General features: G+C 48.2%; 1 protein-coding gene across 2 annotated transcripts in view; it reads left to right on the top strand.

The window, feature by feature from the left end:
• SNX29 (sorting nexin 29) overlaps positions 1–23,435 on the top strand; it is a 555,171-nt gene that overhangs the window by 494,587 nt on the left and 37,149 nt on the right. For both annotated transcript variants that reach the window (XR_014017700.1, XM_081257848.1), the window contains exon 20: positions 977–1,116. Coding sequence is in view for 1 of the 2 variants with exons in the window: in XM_081257848.1 (XP_081113974.1) it covers positions 977–1,116 (140 nt within the window). In the remaining variant the exon portion in view is untranslated. The remainder of the gene's footprint in view (positions 1–976; positions 1,117–23,435) is intronic.

Here is a 23,435-nt window from a genome sequence, read left to right as displayed (position 1 = left end):
CTCGCCCTGCTCTCCCCTATTCACCCCGCTCAGCCTTCAGTCTGGAAGGAGCATCACTTCCTCAGAGAAAGCCTTTCCTGCCCCACACTGGCCCTGGTTTCCTGGTTCTAAGCCAGGCTCCCAGTGCAGCTGCACATGAGCAGGACGGGCTCCAGGCTCTGTGGGTCCCAGAGCCGCAGGCAGATGTCAGGTCCCTCGTGCCAAAATTATTGAGTTTCAACATGAGGACTGCAGGTCACCACACAGGTCGAGTTCTGACCCTGACGGACTGCCCAGAGCACACGCCTAGGAGCTGGCCCTGCCTACGAGGGTCAGGCAGACACAGGGGTGGGTGGCGGTGTGAGCCAGGAGGGTCCTGAGCGCGGATCTGGGGCCCTGTGCCTGCCTCGGGGCGCACCGAGCCGCCCCGGCCTGGAATAGCCCTGGGGGTGGGACTGCGCTGCTACCTCTCGTAGTTTTTCAGAGAAAATGGAATTTGTTTATTAATGAAATCTTTCTTAAATAGCGGCAACTGATTCAGATTTCAGAAAATTCCCATGAAGGCAAAATTAAGCATCCTCTCTGGAGGGTGGCATTGAGTGTGATGAATAGTTATACGCTGACCTGTGTGGTCACTGGATTTATTGGTGTCTCCCCCACTGGCCCCGTGACCTCCACCAGGGCCACAGCAGCGACCCTGTGTGTTTGTGGTCTGTCTCGGGTCCCAGCACCATACTCGGCACGGTGCAGGTGCTGAGATTTCATTCATTCCTGGGAACACACTGTAGGAAGTTTCGTGGACCTGCCTTCCCCACTTCACAATAATACTACCACGAGCATCTCCCATTATTAAATGTGATTACACGTGTAAAGCCTGAGGCACCACTTGCACTCACTCTGGGAGGTGATGATTGATGGTTACGTGTTCTCCGGGTCGTCCGTCTCCGGGCGGGTGAGGAAAGCATAGCTGAGCACACCTGTCTGTCCATCTTCCCAGGACGCCAAGTTTGTGGAGGAACGCAGGAAGCAGCTCCAGAACTACCTGCGCAGCGTCATGAACAAAGTCATCCAGGTGGTCCCTGAGTTTGCCGCCAGCCCCCAGAAAGAGACCCTGGTCCAGCTGATGCCCTTCTTTATGTGAGTACCAACCACGTTCACGTGCTCCGCCCCACACCTCATCCCTTCTCTCTCCTGCGGTTGCATGTGTCTGCGTCCTGGACACCCCAGGACCCAGCTGTGCCCCAGAGCCTGCGAGGTGCTGATGGGGAGACTTGGGTCAAGGCGTCTGGGAGTTTAAAGGGCTCACGAGAGAATGAGCCCGCAAGTGAGCATTGTTGATTTGAGGCTCGCGAAAAACGCAGGGCTCTGTGGTTTTATACTTTGGTACATTTTGATCAAAGGAAAGCTTGCAGCTCACGGGTGTTCCAGAGCTAAAGTGGTCTCTGTCAGGCTTTCTTCAGCACGTGGGCAGTGAACCCAAGGAAACTTCTCGCAGACTTCCACTGCTGCAGACTTAGATTACTTTCATATTAATATGACCTAAGTATGAACCAACTTAAAACTAGGTATAAATTCCTTGTTCTTATATGTCTTATAAAAGTAAAAAAAAAAGAAAATTAAAGAAGTTTACATGTTAAGCACTTACAAAATCATTGCAATTCAGAATCAGCAGTTAACAGAGCAAATGCTACTTTTTCTGAAACCAAATCTTTGCTCACGACGGTGTGCAGCAGCTTATCCTGAGCTCGCCGCGTGCCGTGTACCGCGCCGGTGGTCTGCATGCTGACCACACCTCCCCCACCATGACTCTCCTTGGGTCACGTCGCTGGGAAACATGTGTTTGGGCCTCACCTTGGGGGCAGGTGGGCCTCACTGGTGTCACTGCTTTATCACTGATCAGTCCCCTCTGTGCTCATAAGTCTCTCATCACACCGCGCCATTTACACCCTTGGATTCAGGGAACCCAAGTGATGAAGCATCCTTAGTTTTTATAAAGTCTTCAGATGCCAGAGAATATAATTACACTCGACCCTTGAACAATACAGGGGTTAGAGGTGCCAACCCCCCATGTAGTCGAAAATCTGTGTGTAACTTTTGACTCCCTCAAAACTTAAATACTTACAGCCTACTGCTGACCTTACCAATGACATAAGCAGTCACTTAACGTATATTTTGCATGTTATTTGTATCTCTACATTGTATTTTATGCATTCGTGACATACCTAGCTTTTGCTTATTTTTTTCAATATTTCTAGGCTATGCAGTTTATCTGCGAGTTTTTTTCAAATTGTTGCAAATCTCCAAAAATTTTTCCAATGTATTTATTGAAAACTATCTGTGTGTAAGTGGACCTGTGTAACTCATACCCATGTTGTCCAAGGGTCAACTGTATATTATTTCTAAAACGGTACCATCATAGTGGAAATGATAGATATAAGAATCCATATAGCTAACCTGTGGGCCTCTGAAAGTGGGTTGGGACTTGTCACTTGAAAAACACTGATTTGCTGGGATGAAGCAAGAGTTTCCTTTCCCCAGAGCGCTTTAAAGTGGTGTGCTGAGGGTTTGAGGATCTGCTTTGTCCTAACGGTGATGCTATGACTCAAGCCGGGGCTTATTTCTGCGTCTGTCTGTGGGGGGAAGGGTGTGCCTTTGGCATCACACTTTCCAGAATTTCCAAGTTGAACGTCCAACCAGACAGACATCGGCAGGGCTGCCCTCTTACCTGCTTAGGGCTTTGAAATTGCAGCCAAGCCACTTGCTTATGTCTCTCTAATTGTTTCAGGACCTTTATGAGAAGATATAATTGTATTGTGCTATCTGCGATAAAAAGATGCCTTTTCCCCCCCAGACAGAATACACCATATGGAAAACTGTATTTTTCTTTTACTCAGTTATTTGTGATGCTAGGACCTTGATCTTGCTGTTTTGAAAATGCCACTATAGTTCATGAGAGGAGGTCCCCATTTCATCTTTTAAAGGCAGCCCCCTGGCCTGTGATGAGTGTTGGAAATCAACCTCTCACTGAGTCAGGTGGGTTTGGGCCAAATTTCCTGATGAAAATTGAATCCGAGAGGTAGTCCTGAGACCCCAGTGCTAAGAACGGTTGCCCACCTCACGTGTGAGAAGAAGAGGCTGCCTCGTATGGGAGAGCTGGTGCCCCTAGTGCCAGGGCAGGTGGTCCGGGCAGCTCTGGTGGAGAGTGCACCAAACATCAGCCTGCCGAATTGCGACAGTTGCACTTTAACTCACGTGTCTCGGCGTGTCGTGCAGTCCCAGCCACTCTGGTTGCCACTGATGAGAGCTGAGAGAGAAAGCTTTGTGCCTGATTAGCAGAGAGAATGTGAGGTTCAATTCCATGGGCTTTAAAAAGCACAAAGCATTTTGGTAGGAGATTGTGGCAAGGGACACAATATTGACACAAGACTCCGGACCCAACATTGGTCTCGACCCCAGTTGAAATTAAACAGCTTGCCCTTCGGCTTTCCTTGCAGTTCCACAGTTAGCTGCCCTCTCCTCCTTTGTCTTTTTTGAGTGACATGGGATTACAGGTTGGAGCTTGCAGATTGTTTCATTTGGGGGTGATGGAAGGTGAGCTGCAGCCCAGTTTGTCCATGCTGGTGAGCCTCCACGTGATAACTTCCTGTCTGTGCAGCCCCAGAAAACAGCAGGTCTGGTGTCTCAGCTCAGAATCTCACCCTGAGAGATTCCTACTTAAAAAAACATCTCTCTCGGGCTTCCCTGGTGGCGCAGTGGTTGAGAGTCGCCTGCCGATGCAGGGGACATGGGTTCGTGCCCCGGTCCGGGAGGATCCCACATGCCGCGGAGCGGCTGGGCCCGTGAGCCATGGCCGCTGAGCCTGCGCGTCCAGAGCCTGTGCTCCACAACAGGAGAGGCCACAACAGTGAGAGGCCCGCGTACTGCAAAAAACAAAACAAAACAAAACAAAAAAACCATCTCTCTCAACTAAGGAAATAAACTCCCCGAAGTGTGATTATTATAATCTTGACAGATTTCCTCAGGTCTTTCAAATGCTGATTCAGGGCCCTGAGGATCCCTTTCAGCTACTGAACATGAGTGGACTTGTTGACTAAGGATGGCCTTGCCCTGCTTCCTCCCCTCACTTATTGAGCATTTACTATAAGCTCTGGCTGTAGGTTTCACCTCATCCAGTCTTCCTGAGAGCCTGTTAATTAGGTGGACACCATATCTTCATTTTATTACATGGAGCCTTACAGAGTTGCCAATGAAAGGGCAATTTCATAAGGTTCCACCTAACACTGACAAGGAAAATGAGGCCAGAGAGGTTACCTTGTGACCCCATGGTTACCTACCAGCACATGGGGGGCCCGGGCTGTTTGGTGCCAGAGCCCATGGCTTGAGGACATGGGTGACAAACCCGCAGCCTGTGGATGGAGCCTGACCCTCCAACCTCTTTTATTTGACTATTCCGGTGGGGTTTTGTTATTTGTTGTTGTTGTTTTTCTTTTTTTAATATCTATTTTATATATAGTAGTGTGTATCTGTTAATCATGGACTCCTAACTTATCCCCCACTTCACCTTTCCCCTTTGGTAACCATAAGTTTGTTTTCTATGTCTGTGAGTCTGTTTCTGTTTTGTAAATAAGTTCATTTGTATCATTTTTTTAGATTCTGCATGCAAGTGATATCATATGATATTTGTCTTTTGCTGTCTGACTTACTTCACTTTGTAGGGTAATCTCTAGGTCCATGTTATTACTTTTTCTTAATTAAGTGTTGCCAATGTCAAAAAATTAGAAGGTATCATATTTTTTTAAAAATCATATATCAGGCTTCTCTGGAAAACTCAGAATTGGTCACACCCTATTATGGACTGAATGTGCCCCCCAAATTCATATGTTGAAGTCCTAATCCCCAGTGTGGTAGCATTTGGAGATGGGCCTTTGGGAGGTGATTGGGGTTAGATGAGGTTATAAGGGTGGGGCCCCGTGATGGGATTAGTGCCCTTAGAAGAAGAGGAAGAGACACCAGAGTTCTCTCCTCTGCCACATGAGGTCACAGTGAAAAAGCAGCCATCTGCAAGCCAAGAGGAGAGCCTTCACCCAGAACTGAATCTGCTGGCACCTGGATCATGGACTTCCCAGCCTCCAGAAGTGTGAGAAATAACTGTCTGCTGCTGAAGCCACCCGGTCCATGGTATTTTGTTGTGGCAGCCAGAGCAGACACATACCCACCTGCATTCCCATTGGACCACACTTGGCTACAGTCAGACAGTGCCGCCCTCTCCCCACTGAGCCCGCCACTCTGCTGCCTCCTGGACACTGAGCCGAGCCTTCCCTGCCATTTGCCATTAGTGTTTGGCTGTTTTTCTCCCATAGTCACTCGTATTACCAGCCTGGCCCCAGGAGACACTTGAGTTTGTGGTGCTGGCTCTTACCTGCTGCTCAGCAATATAGGCTTTGACTGTGAGGCACCCATGATGCGTTGCTCACACTCTGTGCTCCAAAGTGTGTTCAACAAGCTCATCCACTGCTGAGCGTCAATCAAGGTGGTGCCTTTCCCATATGGGGCGGGAGATGGAAGGTGTACAGGGGATTTAACCTAGTGGGTAGAATTTGCTCATTTTTCTTCACCAAAACCCTTAAAACCTTCAGGCTCATGCAGCCTGGAGTCCAGTATTCCATGGCACCTGCTTTTACACACACTTTTCCATTTCCTCTTTCCTTTTTAGTGTGTCAGTATTTCACTGTGTTCTGCAAGGGGCAGCATGACTTCCAAGGATTCTGCCATCTGCACAAATCTGAGAGTTGAAGAATCAGCAGGTTCAATTTTTTTCCCCAGATCTCTCTGCCACCCATTGCCTTCCTTGCTCATGCCAGCAGCAGTCTGAATTAGAAAGTAGGACAGTAGGAAGTGGGCCATTTCTTTTCCATTTTGAACCCTGTGTATGTCTGGCCCACGTGGGGACCAGAACCTGCCCCCAAACTAGTGAGCAGATAACACCCCCTAACGCCCTCTTCCTTTGAGGGCCCCGTGTTGTTTGCATCCTCCTGGCATGTTGGAGGGAAAGGCGAACCCCAAGATGTGACACATGGCAGATGTAAGCAGTTACTTAGGGAAATGTCAGGTGCTCCTTTGAAGGTGCATTATCGAAGGGAGACCAGGATTCCAAGAATTCATTCTGCGGAACTGGACTGCAGATCGGTGAAGGCTTAAGTGATTTGTGGTGCTGTCATTTAGCACGTTATTAAAACGTTGTTCTGCAGAGTCATTCATCCTTGGGAAATGCATCGTGTTCTGCCATTCCGTGAGGGGAGAGGAAAAGTTCCGGGGGTGGAAGCCAGAGTAATGTAGGTCACAGCACAAATTCTCCACCGGATTCTCAGCAGAAAACACAGTCGATGTTTTCCCCACTCCCCACCCCCATCTGCTGCCATATTTACTCTCAAAGCTGTTAAATATATTTTTGCTGAAATAGGAGCTGCCATGTTCTCCCAGCGAGTGGGGCTTTGGCGTGGGGTTGAGACGCTTCAGCCTGGGTAACACCAGGATCACGTGGACGCCAGCGGGCACTCTGCTTTGCCAGGGACGCTCACAGGAGTCACATGGTTCCTTCCTAGCACCCTAGACTCACGTTGTTTTTGTGGCTGATCCACACCTTCAGGTTCCAAAATGGTCTGCCGTGTCCAGCGGCCAGAAAGGGGTGCAGATCCTGTTCAAAAAAATCTCAGTTGTGTGGCCAGACTGGCAGACTGGTTAGGTGTGGGCTGTGTTTTAAAATAAAACACCAATGTGAGTGACTGTTGATGGGAGGAGTGTGCCCCAGCTGGCGCCTCACCCGCCGCTCCCTCTCATGTTGCCCCTGGACCTGCTTCGCTGACGTACCTCAGCTTCCTGGCCCTCGAAGGCAAATGAGTCTGAGACCCCTGGTGTCCAAATGGAACGCGTGGGGGTTTGGGAGTCAGTGCTGTTGCACACTACCTCTGCCACGAAGGAGGAGGGTGATCTCGGGCAAGGATCCAGGCTTTCTGAGTCTTAGTTTCCTTATGTGTAAAATGGGAAGATAAGTATTTGACATCACTGTTCTGCTGGGATGTTAGGTGAGGATTCTGTGTGACAGCGGGACACAGCAGCTTCTCCGTGTCAGTGGCCGTTGATAACGAGACTCGTGAGAAAGACCAGGAGAGAAGCCCCACAAAAACCCTACAGACATTTCTCCATCTATCTCTTCATCCATCCATCCATCCATCCATCCATCCATCCATCCATCCGTGTCTACAGGTGAAAAACTGGCGTGCCAGGAAATTTAAGTGGGTTGCCTAAGGTCCTTGTGAGAGTAAGTGGCAGGCCAGGGCAAGAGTCCACTGTGCTTCCCTTAGATATAGGGCACATAGTAGGTGCTCATGAAATGCTGACTTATAACATGAATTATTCTGAAAGTCAGTCTTTCCCTTCCTCCTTCCCCTGTGGGGATCTCTCATCTAGATGGAGTGACTCAGGGCCTGCCCCAGGGAAACTGGGTGCGACAGCTAGGCTCTGGCTTTTCTGGGAGCCCAAGAGCTCAGCCGGGCCTAGATGGCAGCGCTCCCCTCTAGGGGCCAGGCCTCCCCTGCAGGAGGATGCCCACTCCTCAGAAGCTCGTTACCCGGAGGCCCCTCCCCAGGGAGACCTGCCACCTTGTCGCCTGGAGAAATGATATGTAAAATGGCACTTAATCACCTCCGTCTGCTGGCCTGGCTATTTCAGGGGCCGTGTTAAGGGATGCAGAGAAAGTGCGGTCCCCAGGGTACTGGTCCTCCACGTCCTCAGGGCTCCCACCCACAGAGATCAGAATGAATCACTCTTTCTGAAAATGACCAGGGCGACAGCTACTCTTCTCTGATACGGAGATGGCCTCCCTACCCCCTATGCATCCCACCGGTCACAGTAATTATGTTCTACTCCTGCCATTTCTTTTCTGTTTGGTGGTGAAATGGGGAGAGATCAGCTCTACAAGGAAGAGGGAGAGGAGGACGATCGTGCAGCTTTTACAAGTCTCAGAAAAAGTGGGGGAGCCTGGAACATCTCCAGGGCAGAAACGCTGCTGAGCGGATACACGGAAAACCTCTGTCAAAGGGGCTTGTGTTCAGCAAACACCTCTTTCATCCAGTCAGTGTTTATTGAGCACCTACTAAGGACTCAACAAGCACTGGGGATGTAACAGAGAACAAAACAGAAAAAAGAGGATAAACCACCTTTATGGAGTCGGGGAAATGGAAAATAAACATATAATACACTGCTAAACAAGAAGGTCTTTGCAGAAAAGTAATGCATAGTTAGAGGCTAGAGAGTCACAGTCGCATGGGCAGTGTTTCCACCAAATGGTCGGGAAAGACGTCTCTGAGGGAAGACCTTGTGAATTTCTGGGGGAAGGGTGTTCAGAGAGAGGGAACAGTAAGTGCAAAGGCCCTGAAGCAGGAGCAAGCTTGGTGTGTCAGATAAGGCCAGTTTGGCCATAACAGAGAGAACAGGGGAATGAGGCTGGAAACGTCACCAGGGCCGTATCACAATCACGTAGGGCCTCGGAGGCTGTAACAGTGACTTCGGGATTTACTCCAAACTGAAGGGTTTGGAGCAGAAATGTGGCATAACCTGGTTTATGTTTTTAAAACCTCACTCTGGATGTGGGGTAGAGAATGGAATTGGGGGACCGCGTGGGGAGGCTTTTGTAGGGCCCAGCAGGAGGAGGGTGGTGGCTTGGCCAGGGTGATTGGACCCTGGACATATTTGAGGACTGGCTGTCAGGAGTGAGAGAAAATAATTATGACACACCCGGGGTCCTGACAGACCAGGCAGATATAGAGATGCACCAAGTTATTCCATACAGACAGCCCTGTATTCAAGTCAACAAATGTCTCCTGAGCACCTACTCCATGTAGGCCCCTGGGGTAGTGGGGAGGTTGGTGGGGGTATTATTACACATATGACTAAGGTCTGTACATACGACTAAGACAGCGCCCCAGCCCTCAGGGTCAGCAGGTGTGTGGGTCGTGTTATTATTCCATGGCAGCATTTCTTTCCCTCATTCCTGTTTTCATTCACTAGGAATTTGCAGAGTGCCTAGACAGGTGTCATACTGCCCTGTTTGTAGCCCAGCTCTGCTATGGACTAGCTGTGTGGCCTCAAGCAACTATCTTAAGCCCTCCCATGCCTCAGAGTCTTCCTCTGTACAGTGGAGATGTTGCCAGCATCCCTCCCTGGGGCTGCCGAGAGGGTTCCACGAGCGCATGCATGTCAAGCTCGTAGAACAGCGCCTCGCATATAGTAAGCTCTGTATGTGCGTAACTATTTTCTACCAGCAGAAAGGGAGCACGGGAAAAGGAGAGTCTGGGGAGCAGACGTTTTGGAGGAAGTGATAAAATCATGGTATTAAAAAAAAAAACTGAAACGCAACAGAAAGATATAAGAAGGAGAAGTAAACATCACACCCCACTCTGCTGTGCATCGTGCCCCCCACCCCTGTGATCGCTGTCAAGTTTCTTATGTAACTTTGCAGAAATCGTCAATACTTATGTAAGCCAAAGCCAGGCTCTACCCAGCCCTCTGTAGTTTGCCTTTTTAATTTAATAGAGCTGGCTCATTCCCTTCGAAAGCTACAGAGTACTCACTGCAGTGGCTGTTTCATAATTTATTTCACCATCTCTCCATCTGAACACTTAGGAGGTTTCCAGATTTTTCTCCCTCAAACAGTATTGCCAGGGATGTTTCAAATAGATGCACTAGATGTACAGTTTGGCAGGTAGGTCTGTAGAGTTTATTTTTAGAAGCGGTTCTGGCTCAGGGGGCAGGTGCATGTTTAAATTTTGACAGATATCACTAACCCCTACCCTCTCGTACCAGTTTGATACTCATCACCATTTTGTTAGGCGTGCAGGGGGAGATGTTCTGTCCAGATATGCAGAGCAGCTGCAAAGCTCGGGGGGCCTCTGTCCTCCACTGGCGGAGAGCAAGCGCTGCCCTTGTGGCCAGGACGCCCTGGAAGGCAGGGCTGGGAGCTGGGGGTGGAAGGTCTCGGAAACCAATACCATCTTGGTCTCCGGGAAGGGAGCCCTCGCAGGTCTCTGAGCTCAGGTCCACGCTTTAGGAGGATCCCACTGGCAGCTGGGAGCGGGGGACTGAGAGTGGTGGGGAGATGGGGCAGGGTGCTTTCATAAGAGTCGAGAGAAAGGGTGGGAGGGCCTGAACCAGACGATGCCAAGATTTTGAGGCTAAATATCTGGGCAAAGGGGACAGAGGGGAAACTGGTTTGGGAGCAGGCGAGGTGAGCATGAGGCGTTGGACTTAGAAACCACTCTCTGGGGGGTCCTGAAGGCAGGAGAGAGAGGTGAGCGTCTCCTAGGATTGCAGCCTGTGGCTTGGCATCAGGAGTGAATCCTGACTGCGTTTCTCAGGAAACATAAGTTTTTCCAGGTCTCAAGAAAAATCAGTCAGGAAATCAGGAAAAAGTATTGTCATTCTCCTGTGAAAATTAAAGTGTAACAATCCCTGGTTTGAAGGAATCCACGCTGATGAGGTAAAAGCAAGAGCAGGAAGTGCCACACATGGAGTTGAAGGCAAAGGTCGATGGTTCCAGGAACCAGGACAGGAGCTCGTGGGAGAGGAACGGTCATGATCTGCTTACTTAGCCTTGCCTTTAGCTGATGCCATGTCATACGTAGTGTGTTCATGGCTCTGTCTGCTGCAAACAATGAATCATTCTTGCAAATACAATAAAGACTAATAAGTTTATGTACATAGTATACTGCTGTGAGTGGCATTCCAAGAAATACGTTTTGGAAGCACAAAAAGTCCTTAAATTGGCAATTTCGACGCAGGAGATTCGCACGTTGCATTATTATCCGAACATGACCCAATAGTGTTCGCTAGCATTTCCCAGCATTTGAATATTTGCTCTAGGCTACGATTCTTTGTGAAATACCACTGAACTTAATATTTCTTATTTATTAAGCAGATCATGTTAGAGTTCCACAATAATGAATAAATAGTATGAAGAATGTTGGGACTATTTTAAGAATAACTTATGATCTGGGGAATTTCCGAGAAAACACCCAGGAATCCTGACTTCTGCTCTCCAATCCCAAAGAGTCACGGCCTTCAGGATTTTGGAAACACTCCTTGGGAGACAGTTTCCTAATATGACCTGGGGAATGGGTGTCACAGGTGGGGAAGGGCGCTCGGAGAAACAGGAGGAGGTGACAGGGTGGAAGCTGGGACAGAGTAGGCCAGGAGCCAGCACAGCAGAGGGGAGGGGAGGCGGAAACTTGGAGAAAGCTGGGTCAGGGTGGCGAGGGGAGAGAGCGTTTCCCAAAGAAGGCTTCCTCTGCGTGAAAGAGCTGCCGAATTAACACCTAGTCCCAGAGCAGTAAGAATAGCAAGCTGTCCTCCTTCCCCGCTGCCAAGTTGGCTGAGGAGCATGGAGCAGGTGGCGCAGCACAACTGTGGTGGCATCCCTGCCACCGAGAACAAGTCACCGAGGGCGGCAGGGGGAAGCGCCTGCTCGAGCCCCAGCTGCCTGTCGGGCCTCCTGGTGGGGGGCGGGTCAGCTCCACAGCCCTGCTTAGAAATGTGTGCCTTCCACAGGCAGGCCTCGCCCTGCAGGGGCCCATTCGGGACCTGGCAGCTGTCCGAGGTCCTGAAGGACCGTTGGCCTTGTCTCGCAGGATGGGGCAGTTTACTCTGATGTGGAGCACTTTGCACAGGTCAAAGCTTCCACCTGGGGAGTCAGCTCTGGTGACTTCGGGGCTGGTACCTGGCCCCCCTTTCAGGAACCATGACACTTTAGGGGTCCTGGAATAACTCACATCAGATAGAGGTCAGCTGGGATTACAGATTCTCTGTCTCCTTTTCTGATGTGTTGGTGCTTTGTTTGCGTTCTGTGGGGGCAAAGCACTGATGTCTCACCCCCAGCTCAGAGGGGGACCATGAACAGACTTGGATAAACTGTACAAGTCTTTTTTTCCATCTCAGCCTTTGTCATTGTCTCTTAGCTTCCACCTCTTACCTGCATTATTAATCAGGTGATTATTGGGGAAGCAGGCACCTCACCACCAGGCGTGGCACCCTAAATGGGACAGATAGGCCCCGGTGGGAGGCTGCCTTCTGACTTATTTCTGTGATCTTTCAGCATCTTGCTTATCTGGGTTTGGCACCTTCCCAGCATCCAGGGTCAACAGAGCAGACAAGTACCCCACATGTATCCCTCTTGACTGGAGGACCATGGCAAACTCAGATGGCTATAGGGTCCAGGCAGGTCATGTAAGTGAATAAAGCCAGTGAGCTGTGACAATATGGAGGGGTGTGGAGTGGAGCTCAGAGACCCCGTCTAAGAGTTGACCACTACTCAGCCTAGTTGATTATCATCACGTGAGACTGAAGGTTGCCAATCTGTGAATTTTCCAAGAGATGGCAGAAACCCATCTCTTGATATAAAATCTGACTTTTAAATTAGTTGGCAACTAGTTTGTCTGTGGGCCAAACACAACAGCTGTGGGCTGCATGTGGCCCACTAGATATCACATGCCTTCTAGACCCCAAAGGGCCTGCATTAGATGAATCTGTTTAACACCTGAAGAAATGCAGGGCAGAAGCAGGCAGTAATCCACTCAGTTCCAGAGGACAATGCTGACAACATATCTGCCAGGGTAGCTCTGACCCCAGGCGCTCAGGACTGAGGTTCTGACCGAGGCCTGTGAGTGATGGCTCCACCAGAACAGGCCTCGGGCAGGAGACGCCAGCTCAGCACCCAAATACATGCAGCCCATCAGTCCTGCCCTCTCCCTCTGTATGGAAGGTACCGTGTTCCCAGAGAGAGGCCCTTGACCAGCCAGATGTTCAGCTCCTCCAGGCAAAGTGCCCGCCTGAGTCTCCCACGTCTTCTCTAGGGTGGTTCTTTTGTTTCTTGTCATCTTTGTGTAACCACAGGCCGTGCTTATTTACCTGTAAAAAGAACGCAGCCAGTAATTATGTGGTTTTCGTCTTAGTAAGAGGAACGTGGGTCCTTGGAGGACAGTTGTGTCTGTTCCAGGGAATTGGTCACAGGTTGTTAGGGTCGAAAAGGAAGTCTGGTAATCTCACCTGTTAAGTTCAAGGAACAAATTCTGTTCTTGAGGACAATTTACCTGCAGGGGTTTTGTGCAGAGCAGCTGTTGGAGGACATTTTATTATGAGTTTGTTTGTGTTGCTCATTTTTCTCACTCACTGCTCCTGCCCCTCTAACCCCTGTTGGGTCTCCCCTTGTGCCTCTGACCTCATGGTTCTCAACTAGGGGCATGATTACCTTCTCCCCCAGCCCCAGGGACAGTTGGTCATGAATGCAGACATTTTTGGTTATCACAACTGTGGGTGGCGGTGCGACTAGAATCTAGTGGGTGGAGGCCAGGGATGCCGCTCAACATCCTACAGTGCGCAGGACAGCCCCCCACCACCGAAAGCCACCTGACCCAAAGGTCAGTCGTGCCAAGGTTGAGAAACCCTGATCCAACCCAAGAAGCTGGTATATCACTGGATCTTGTAGAACCAGCTGCAAACCCTTGTGGTTCCATTGCCAAGAAAGAGATAAGAAGGATACACCAGGAAATGGGCAAGGAGCTGTTCTTTCATTAAGTCCCCACATCTACCCTCTGAGGTTGGTGTTATCGTTCCCTTTTATTCAGAGGAGGAAACTTGAGCCTCTGACAGTGACGTGACCTGCCACAGTCTCACAGCTGGAGGCGGTGGATTGGGGAGTGTAAGCTGCGTTTGTCTGGTTTGGCAGCCTCCACTCTGTGTCACCATTACGTCAAAATTAAGCACATGATACAGCATTCCTAAGTATCTTCTGATGGGCTGTTTCCAAGTTCAGGATTCTAATTGTGGGTCCTCCACGCCCCTAGGAAAGGAAGCCTGGCTTTGTCACACTTGTCTTTGGCCACCTGCCTCTCCTCTGGAGGGTCTCTGGCATGGGCTACGGCCACTGGTTTAAACCTATCCCCACCGTGGCCTCTTACTGTGCACAGCTGTTGTAGGGCCGCTGCTTGGTGTGTCTAAGGTCCTACCCTTCTCCGCCTCTTTGGGATTAACTCCCAAAGTAAATGTTGCAGAAAGGAAGGGAAATGGGGCTGAGGCAGGTTCAGGAACTCATAAGGGCTTTGACCCCATTGAGAAAAGCCGCCTTAGATACCTGTTCCTCGTACACTTTCCACCCGCCTCCCCATTCTGAACCGGTTTGCTCACGAGCCTCGGTCCCTTCTTGTTCTTCATGAATCTAATACTGGATGTTTTTACTGGACCAGAAAGGAGAACCAAAGTCCTGCTTGGGCCCTGGGAACACTCTCCTTTGCACACACCATCCGCTGGCTTAGCGAGCATCACTCAGAAGATAAAACAGGTCACGGGCTGAGTGAGAACAGGATCCCGTGTTTTTATTTTTATTTTTCACACTTGAGAACTTGCTGGGACAGAGTTGTGGATGTTCTGGGAAGGCAGGTTGAGAAATTACTAATGTGACAGGAAGCAAGCCATTCTGTCAGGGTTTGGGATGCGGCGTGTTTTATGACTTCCACATTAAAGGTACAAGCTAACGGCATCATCGTTAAGAGAAAGAGATGCAGTCATGCAGGCCTGGGTCCCACTCGAGGCCATGCTATTTACTAGCTCGGTAATCTCGGATCAGACCCTTTAAGGGCTGTGTGCCTTGACTTCCCCATCTGTAAAATGGGACTGAGAATAGGCCCTCCCTCAGAAGGCTGATTCAGAGCTTTGACAAGACAGTGCCGAAGCACTTATACCAGGCACGTAGTAAGCACTTAATGGGTTAGCTGTGGCTGCAGGAGTAAAATGATTGCTTTTCTTGTTAGCAGGAGGATACACAGCTCATTTCTGGCTCCTTAGAATCAGGGCAGACCTTGGAGCTATGGCATTTTCATGGCATGATGGCCAGAGGAACACACAGCAAGCACACTCATTGAGGATGTGTGGGAGACAGTATAGATTTCTCTGTGACTCTCCCAGCCATGGTCCCTTTCTCCCCAAATATCAGTCAAGTTGATCTAGGAGGCTGAGGCTCTATGACCATGTTAGTGTAAAGATGGCAGCCCCATGGCCAAGCCCTAAATTGCCGAGCCCAGTGATCAGGCAGCAAAGTGCCAAGTTCCTCTAAAGTAGCAGACCTTCTGTTCACCCCAGTAACTGTGCAGTATGATGGATAGATAGCATGATAACAGATAAGCCAGAGCTCTGTTATTAATTTCTTACAGAATTTAAGCAGCAGCTTGGTATCTAGCTGAAAGAACAAGATTTTTTAAAATTGAAGTATAGTTGATTTACAATGTGTGTCAATTTCTGCTGTACAGCAAAGTGATTCAGTTATACACAGATATACGTTTTTTATATTTAAAAAGAGCAAGACTTGGAGTCAGATCTGGGTTCAGTGTCAGCTGTACTACCTAGTGGCCTGTGCCCTTGGCCCCTCTGTGCCTCAGTGTCCCCATCTGTAAAACAGGGCCAGTAGCACAGAACTTGCTGCCTTGCTAAGAGGATTACATGAAATGTCACCTACTAGGAGCTTCTCCAAGGGGAGCTGTTTTAGCTGCAGTCACATTTCACTTACTTCTTTGTTCAGGCTCTCACTTCAGTCTCAAAATGATTTGAGTTGGCAGCTTCGAGATTATTACAATTGCTTGCCCTACTTCATGTCTTTTATTCTTAGACATTGGAACATCTGAAAATTCAGTTTGGAGCAAGGGAAGCCGATTAAGTTGTTTTTGGCACAATAACCTCCATCCATCCAGTTTGGTGTTAGTAAAAACTAATAACAATAGTAATAAAAGTTTTCTAACATCAGGGGGTGAGACCACAACACACGAGAAGTTGACTGCTCTTTGTAGACAGAATTACATTATAATCAACCTCGGTGACAGCTTTCTTCTCAGTGGGTCAAACAATTTCACAGCTTTCTGCATTTCCCCTTGCACTTTTCAAATGGTATCTCTGAGTGGTAACTGAGAATGGTTACTTCATTGGGTGATGTATCAGTTACCTACTGCCACGTTAATACTGTGTAATAAACAACCTTGACACCTTGATGGCGTACCATAATAATAACGTATTGCTCACATATTAGGTGATGGGCTAGGAGGCTCAGCTGATCTTGGCTGCATTTGCTTCCATGTCTGGGGGGATCAGCTGGCTGTCAGCTGGTCCAGGATGGCCTTGACTGGGAATAATGGGGCAGCTGGGACCAGCAGCCCAGCCTGAGAATGTATGGCAGACAGTGAGAACAGGGAAAACCCAAACACTGCAGCATCTTCCAAGCTCTGACTGTGTCACGTTTGCTAACATCCCATGTCGGGCAAGGCACATCCACAGCAGAGACCAGAGTCAGAGCAGGAGAGCTCTGCAGAGTCATGGGCAAAGGAAAAGACACAGAGAGGGTAAATAATGGGGGCCATTTGTTCAACTACCACAGATGAATAACTTGTTCTAGGTAGAAAGTGAAAGGGTGTGGGGGAAACACAGCTGTAAAGTTCTACGACAAATAATATTTCAACTAGTAAGAAGATGGAAGGGAGACCAGTGATTAGAGCCCCAAGAGCCCATAAATCAACAATGGGGCTCAGAGTGGGGTCATTCCACTGCATTCTGAGCAAGGGCCAAGTTAGTATCTTTCATATATTGACCAGAGTCCTGCTTGCCTTGACTTTTTAAAAAAACTTCTTTTTAAAATCAGCATACAGGGAATTCCCTGGTGGTCCAGTGGTTAGGACTTGGCGCTTTCACTGCCGGGACCTGGGTTCAGTCCCTGGTCAGGGAACTAAAATTCTGCAAGCTGCATGGCACAGCCAAAAATAAAAAAATCAGCATATAGTAAAATTGACTCTTTTTTTGTATCCAGTTCTATGAATTTTAACGCATGTATAGATTTGAGTAGCCACCATCACAATCAGGATAAAGAACAGTTCCATCACCCCCCAAAAGCTGTCTTCTGCTGTCCCTTTATGGTCACACAGTCCCCCATCCCTAAGCCCTGGCCACCGCTGCTCTGTTCTTATCACTAGTTTTGTTTTTCCGAGAATGTCATCTAAATGGAATCATATAGTATCTAAGCTCTTGAGACTGGATTCTCTCACTTGGCACAGCTCCTTTGAGATTCACCCAGGTTGGCAGGTATATCAGTTGTCTGATCCTTTTTATTGCTGAGTAGTGTTCCATCATATGGATATTCCATAGTTTGTTTATCTGTTCACAGAAGACACTTGTGTTGTTTCCAGTTGTCAACAACTTTGAATGGAGCAAATATAAACATTCGTGTGTAGCTTTTTATGTGAACTTAAGTTTTCATTTCTCTAGGGTAATACCTAAGAGTGGGGTGCCTGTGTTACATGGTAAATGTAAAAACTGCCAACTCCGAGTAGCTGTGCCATTGTGCATTCCCACAGTCAGTGTGTGAGAGTGTCAGACGCTCTGCACCCTCGTCAGTGTTTGGTGTTGTCACAGCTTTGATTTTAGCCATTTGAAAGGATCCATCGTGGTATCTTGTCATGGTCTTCTTTGGCATTTCCCTAGTGACTAATGATATGGAGTATCTCTTCATGTGCGTATGTTTCTTTGCTGTGTCCTCTTTGGGGACGTATCTATTCAAGTCTTGCGCCCATTTTTTAAAATTGGGTTGTTTGTTGTATTACTGTTGAGTTTTTTTTAAGTATATGTGATTTATATAATTTACATGCTGTAATGTTTTATTAGTTTCAGGCGTACAACATAGTGATTTGCTATTTTTATAGATTATGCTCCAGTTAAAGTTGTTATAAAATATTGGTTATATTCCCTGCACTGTACATTGCATCCTTATATCTTATTTATTTTATATTTATTTATTTATTTGGTTGCACCAGGTCTTAGTTGCGGCAGGTGGTCTCCTTAGTTGTGACATGTGGGCTCCTTAATTGTGGCATGCATGTGGGATCTAGTTCCCTGACCAGGGATCGAACCTGGGCCCCCTGCATTGGGAGCACAGAGTCTTAACCAATGCACCACCAGGGAAATCCCTATCTTATTTATTTTAGACCTAGTCGTTTGTACCTCTCAATCCCCTTCCTGTATCTGGCCCCTCTCCCCACTGGTAACCACTAGTTCTCTGCATCTGTGAATCGGTTTCTGTTTTGTTATGTTCACTTGTTTGCTTTATTTTTTACATTCCACATGTAAGTGAAAACGTATAGTATTTGTCTTTGTCTGACTTATTTCACTTAGCATAATATCCTCCAGGTTCATACATGTTGTTACAAATGGCAAAATTTCATTCTTTTTTATGGCTGAGTAGTATTCCATTGTATGTATATACCACAACTTCCTTATCCATTCATCTGTTGATGGACACTTAGTTTGCTTCCATATCTTGGCTATTGTAAATAATGCTGCAGTGAACACTGAGGTGCATATATCTTTTCGAATTAGTGTCTTTGTCATCTTGATATACACTGAGAAGTAGAATTGCTGGATCATATGGTAGTTCTATTTTTAATTTTTTGAGGAACCTCCATACTGTTTTCCACAGTGGCTGTACTGATTTACATTCCCACCAACAGTGAACGAGGGTTCCCTTTTTTCCACATCCTCACCAACATTTGTTATTTGTGGGGTTTTTTGACAATAGCCATTCTGACAGTTGTGAGGTGATGTCTCATTGTGGCTCTGATTTGCATTTCCCTAATGAGTAGTGATGTTGAGCATCTTTCCATGTGCCTCTTGGCCATCTGTATGTCTTCCTTGGAAAAATGTCTATTCAGGTCTTCTGCCCATTTTTTAATCAGGTTTTTTTTTTGATATTGAGTTGTATGAGTTCTTTATGTATTTTGGATATGTTGAGTTGTGATGGTTCTTTATATATTCTGTATACAAGTTCTTTGTCAGATAGGTAATTTGCAAACATTTTCTCCCTCTCTGTAGCTTGTCTTCTCATTTTCAAAAGTGTTTTTTGCTTTACAAAGCTTCTAAATTTTGCTGAAATTCCGTTTCTTAATTTTTTCTATTGCAAGTTATGCTTTTGGTGTCACGTCTAAGAACTCTTTGCCTAAACCAAGGTCACAAAGGTTTTCTCCTAGGCTTTCTGCTAAAAGTTTTATAATTTTATATTTAGATCTGCGATTCACTTCGAGTTAACTTTTGAATGAGGTGTGAGGATTGGGTAAAGGTTCACATACCTCCCATGACTGTATTCGTGTCCAGGGCCAAGTGCAGGGGGACAGAGAGAGAAAAAGCACTGAGGGTTTGTCCTGCCCTTGTGGAACCACAGCTCTTTCATTTGAAGAATATTTCCCCCATATTAGTTTCCTATGTCCACTGTAACAAACCTACCGCAAACTTAGTGACTTAAGACAGCTCGAGTGTATTGCCTTCGAGTTCTAGAGGTCACACAGGACTGAAGTCAAGACATCAGCAGGGCTGGTTTCTTCTGGAGGTTCTAGGGCAGAATCTGTTTGCTTGCATTTTCCAGCTTCTAGAAGCTGCCCATGCTGTGGCACCTTCCTTGCATCACTCAGCCGCTGCTGCCATCAGCTGCTCTGTGACTCTGACCTCCAGTCTCCTTATGAGAACCTCGTGATCACACTGGGCCCACCCAGATAATCCAGGATCATCTCCTCATCTCAAAGCCTTAAACTGCAAAGACCCTTTCGTCATATAAAGTAACAGGGATTAATACAGGACATCTTTAGGGAACTGTTATTCATCTTACCTCACCCTCCCTCAGAGTTCTAGGTGCTTCAGGCCCAGACTGAGGCATGAGAGCATAGAGGAAGGAGAGAAAAGAAACACAGGGGACTTCCCTGGTGGCACAGTGGTTAAGAATCCGCCTCCCAGTGCAGGGGACACGGGTTTGATCCGTGGTCCGGGAAGATCCCACATGCTGTAGAGCAACTAAGCCTGTGCGCCACAACTATTGAACCTGCGCTCTAGAGCCCGCAAGCCACAACTACTGAGCTCGAGCGCCGCAACTACTGAAGCCTGCACGCCTAGAGCCCGTGCTCCGCAACAAGAGAAGCCACCGCAATGAGAAGCCCGCACACCGCAACGAAGAGTAGCCCCCGCTCACCGCAACTAGAGAAAGCCCGTGTGCAGCAACCGAGACCCAACACGGCCAAAAATAAAAATAAAAAAATAAGAAAAGAAACACGGGTGTCCCCTACCCTTTCTGACCATTAGGAACCCCCTTTCCTGCCTCTTGAGTAGAACCAGAGGGCTTGCCCAGAGCGCTCTCTGTCCACACCCTCCCCACTCTCAGGTGTCCGGCTCCCTTGAGTCCAGGCTGAAGGATTCCAGAGGTTAACAATGGTGAACTCACTTGAGGTTTAATGGTTCATCAAATTCTGGTCACCTTCCCCCATCCACCTGCTACTATGACTTTTCAGGCTCCTTGAATAGCTGCCTCGTGCATTCTCTCCAGGCTTTATAGCCACATTTGGTGGGAGGCCCAGGGTGGGGTGAGATTAATCTATCTTCCCCAGATCTGGACACCTTCTTTTGCATTTTCTGCACCAAAGTATCGTGGAATAGTTGTGCATGCAAAGAAGAGTATGCTATGTAAACATGTATTATGTCAGGGAGTGAATGCTCAGTGCCGGGGAATGTTACTAGGAATTAGGATAGTCAGCATTTATCGAGCACTTTCTGTCTGCCAGAATTCTCTGTGTCTGCTTGAATTATCTTGCTTAATTTTTGTAATACTCCCTCTGAGGGCAGTTTCCATATTTAGGCCCATTTTACAGATGAATAAACTGAGGCTCAGAGAGGCTAATAAACTTGCCAAAGGATCCGTCCATAGTGAGTAATGGGGACAGCATCTTGGACTCAGATGCGTGTGACTCCAGGGTCCCAGGTCGTAACCACTCTGTCATGCGGTTTTTAACCACCCTGCCCTACCAGGGACTGCCAAACCTCTCTCCACGGTCCGGTCTCTCTCCCGAGTTCATACCTTGGCCACGTCTCCATCTGGCCCTGTCAAGTCTTCCTTTAGCTGTCCTGATACCCTGTTACCACCACCATCAGGCAGGGGTGGAGAGGCCCTCTCTTGATTTCGGTCACCTTGTGTGCTTCCCTCCATCGAGGCTACTAGTGCCTCGTGCTGACCTGCCATGTGGACGTGTGTCTCTCACCCGCTCCAGTGTAACCATCCAGAGGGCAGGAACCCCCCTCGCCTTTTATCTCTGCTGTGGAGCACAGGGCTGGGCAATGGCCAATGCTCAGTGAATGTTTATTGTAATGAACCAAAAGCTACTTTCCATTGATTCCCCACAGTGGGGCCCTCCCCAGACAAGAGGTCCATTTAAGGAGACTTATCTGATAAATCCAGAAGGGTTCCTGTTTGGGACACGGCTTCTCTCTGTTTTCTTTTTCTTTCTTTTTTTTTTTTTTCAAATTAGTATAGTAGAGATAGACCTAACCACCAGTTAGCTCAAATTCTGCAATATTGTCTCTTCCCAGGCCGATTGATCCCTGAAAGGAGCCACCATTTCAGATTCAGCCACGTCACCCGGTGCTCCTTCCGTGTGTCAGGCCTTGTATTACGCATTTTACAGGCAGGACCTCATTTCATCTGCAATTCTAAGAGAGGTGGGACCCGTCCTCATTCCCAGTTTGTAGATGAGGAAGTTGAGGCCTAGTGTGATTGAAGGACTTGCCCAAGATCACACAGCTGGCAGGTTTCAGAGCTGGCATTGAACTTGGGTCTAACTCCTCAGCTTGTGCTGTTCGAAGGCAAAGTATTAGGAGCATGGACTTTGGTCCGAGGTAGGTTTTGATCCCTGGCCTCTGACTCGAAGGTCATTGATGCATGGAAACACTATATTCTCACTGCTTTTTACAAAAATAAATTATTAGCTAAGTGGAAAAATGAGGTAAAGGCATCTCGTAAGGTATCTGGACCCATGATAGGCATTCAGAATGCTAAATATCTGAGTTTTTAAAGGCCCCAGAATCATGATATATGTCATGAGGGACTCTGGTTTGTAAAATTTAAGAAACCTACTTTGAATTGTCCTCAGCTGAAAAGAAGTACTTTTTAGTTCACGTAACTATAAAGCCCAGGGATAGTGGTGGCTTCAAAGGCTGGATCCAAAGTTTCATATAATGTCAACAGGACACTGTGTTGGCTTCATTTTCAAGCAGGTTTTCTCTATCAGATGGAAGATGGCCTCTGGCAGCTACAGGCTCTTATGGACCCTACAGATGCAGGTCCTGAAGAATAAGTATCCTATTCACTGGCTTCTGCTGAAGTCCTAGGGAAGATTCTGATTGGCCGAGCTTTGGGTCACTGGCTCGTCTCCAAGCCAGTCACTGTGGCCCAGGGAATGGAGTGCCTTGATTAGCTGAATCTGGGCCAAAGGGGAGGGGCATTCAGCCACCTTGACTCATGGACTGAGCATGATGGTTATAGAAGGAGGGAGGGTGGTTTTCTGAAGGAAGAGAAACATGTGGACAAACATGTTCATTCGGTAGGTCTGTTGTGAAGCCACAGCCAACTACTGTAGTAAATTTTTGTGTAAGAAGCTTGTGACAGCTCTGGGCCAGCCTTCCACGCCCACTGAGCCATGAGATCAGACTTCTGTGCAGGAATCTTCTGCACGGCCCCAGCTTATCACTCCTCGTGGAGTGGGAAGTGTGCCTTACCGCTACCAGCAGGCGGCGTCTATCCTTAGACACGCTTCCAGCTGTGTTGGTAGGGCATTCTGAGTGTAACACGTTCACCAGGATGGATTAGTGGATTTGGGGGTTGCATGGGTTTGATTGGGATTGTAGAGTAGATTTCCCAGGTCGTTTCCTCCCAGCCCCTGGGAGGTGTGAGGGACTCTCTCTGTGTTTGGAGGAGGGCAGTCTAGGCTGAAAGGTCTCTTACCACGCTACAGGAGCCCTCGTGTCCCTTTGCCCCGGGTCAGAAAGGTAGGATCCGGTGCCCTATTGTTGCAGATGAGGAACAGAGATGGTGAGAGAGGTGGGGGACAGGAGGGAAGGGGTCAGCCGAGGTCACACCACAGCTCAACTGCAGAGGCCCTGGACTCCAGACCTCCAGCTCTGACTTGTCACATCCTGAAGCCACAGGAATTCCTGTTGCTCACGTCAGCAGGGGCAAAGGTCTTTCAGCAGGTTCGGGTGCTGAAGGCTGTTGTGAAAAATAAGTCCACAGTCCTAGATTTTAAAATAAGGTTTCGTCGTTTAGAACACACGGCAGGAGGGAGGGGGAGGTGTGTGCATCAACCGGGAACTAGACACCTGGTTCCTTAACCCCCAGGGCACAGCTCAGGGTGTTAGACTGTCCCTGCGAACTGCCTCGGGGCTCCCAGGGACAGGTGTCCCCTGACATTCAGGCAAGGTCGGGAAGGCAGACCCTGTAGTCTCGGGGCAGCAAAGGTCAAGAGTGCTGGAAAGGGGAGCTGATGTTGGAAGGGGCCCTGGGGCTTGTCTGC

The sequence above is a fragment of the Mesoplodon bidens genome (genome assembly GCF_964165515.1).
Source record: "Mesoplodon bidens genome assembly, chromosome: 15".
Lineage (NCBI taxonomy): Eukaryota > Metazoa > Chordata > Mammalia > Artiodactyla > Ziphiidae > Mesoplodon > Mesoplodon bidens.
This window is presented reverse-complemented; position numbering and strand designations above follow the sequence as displayed.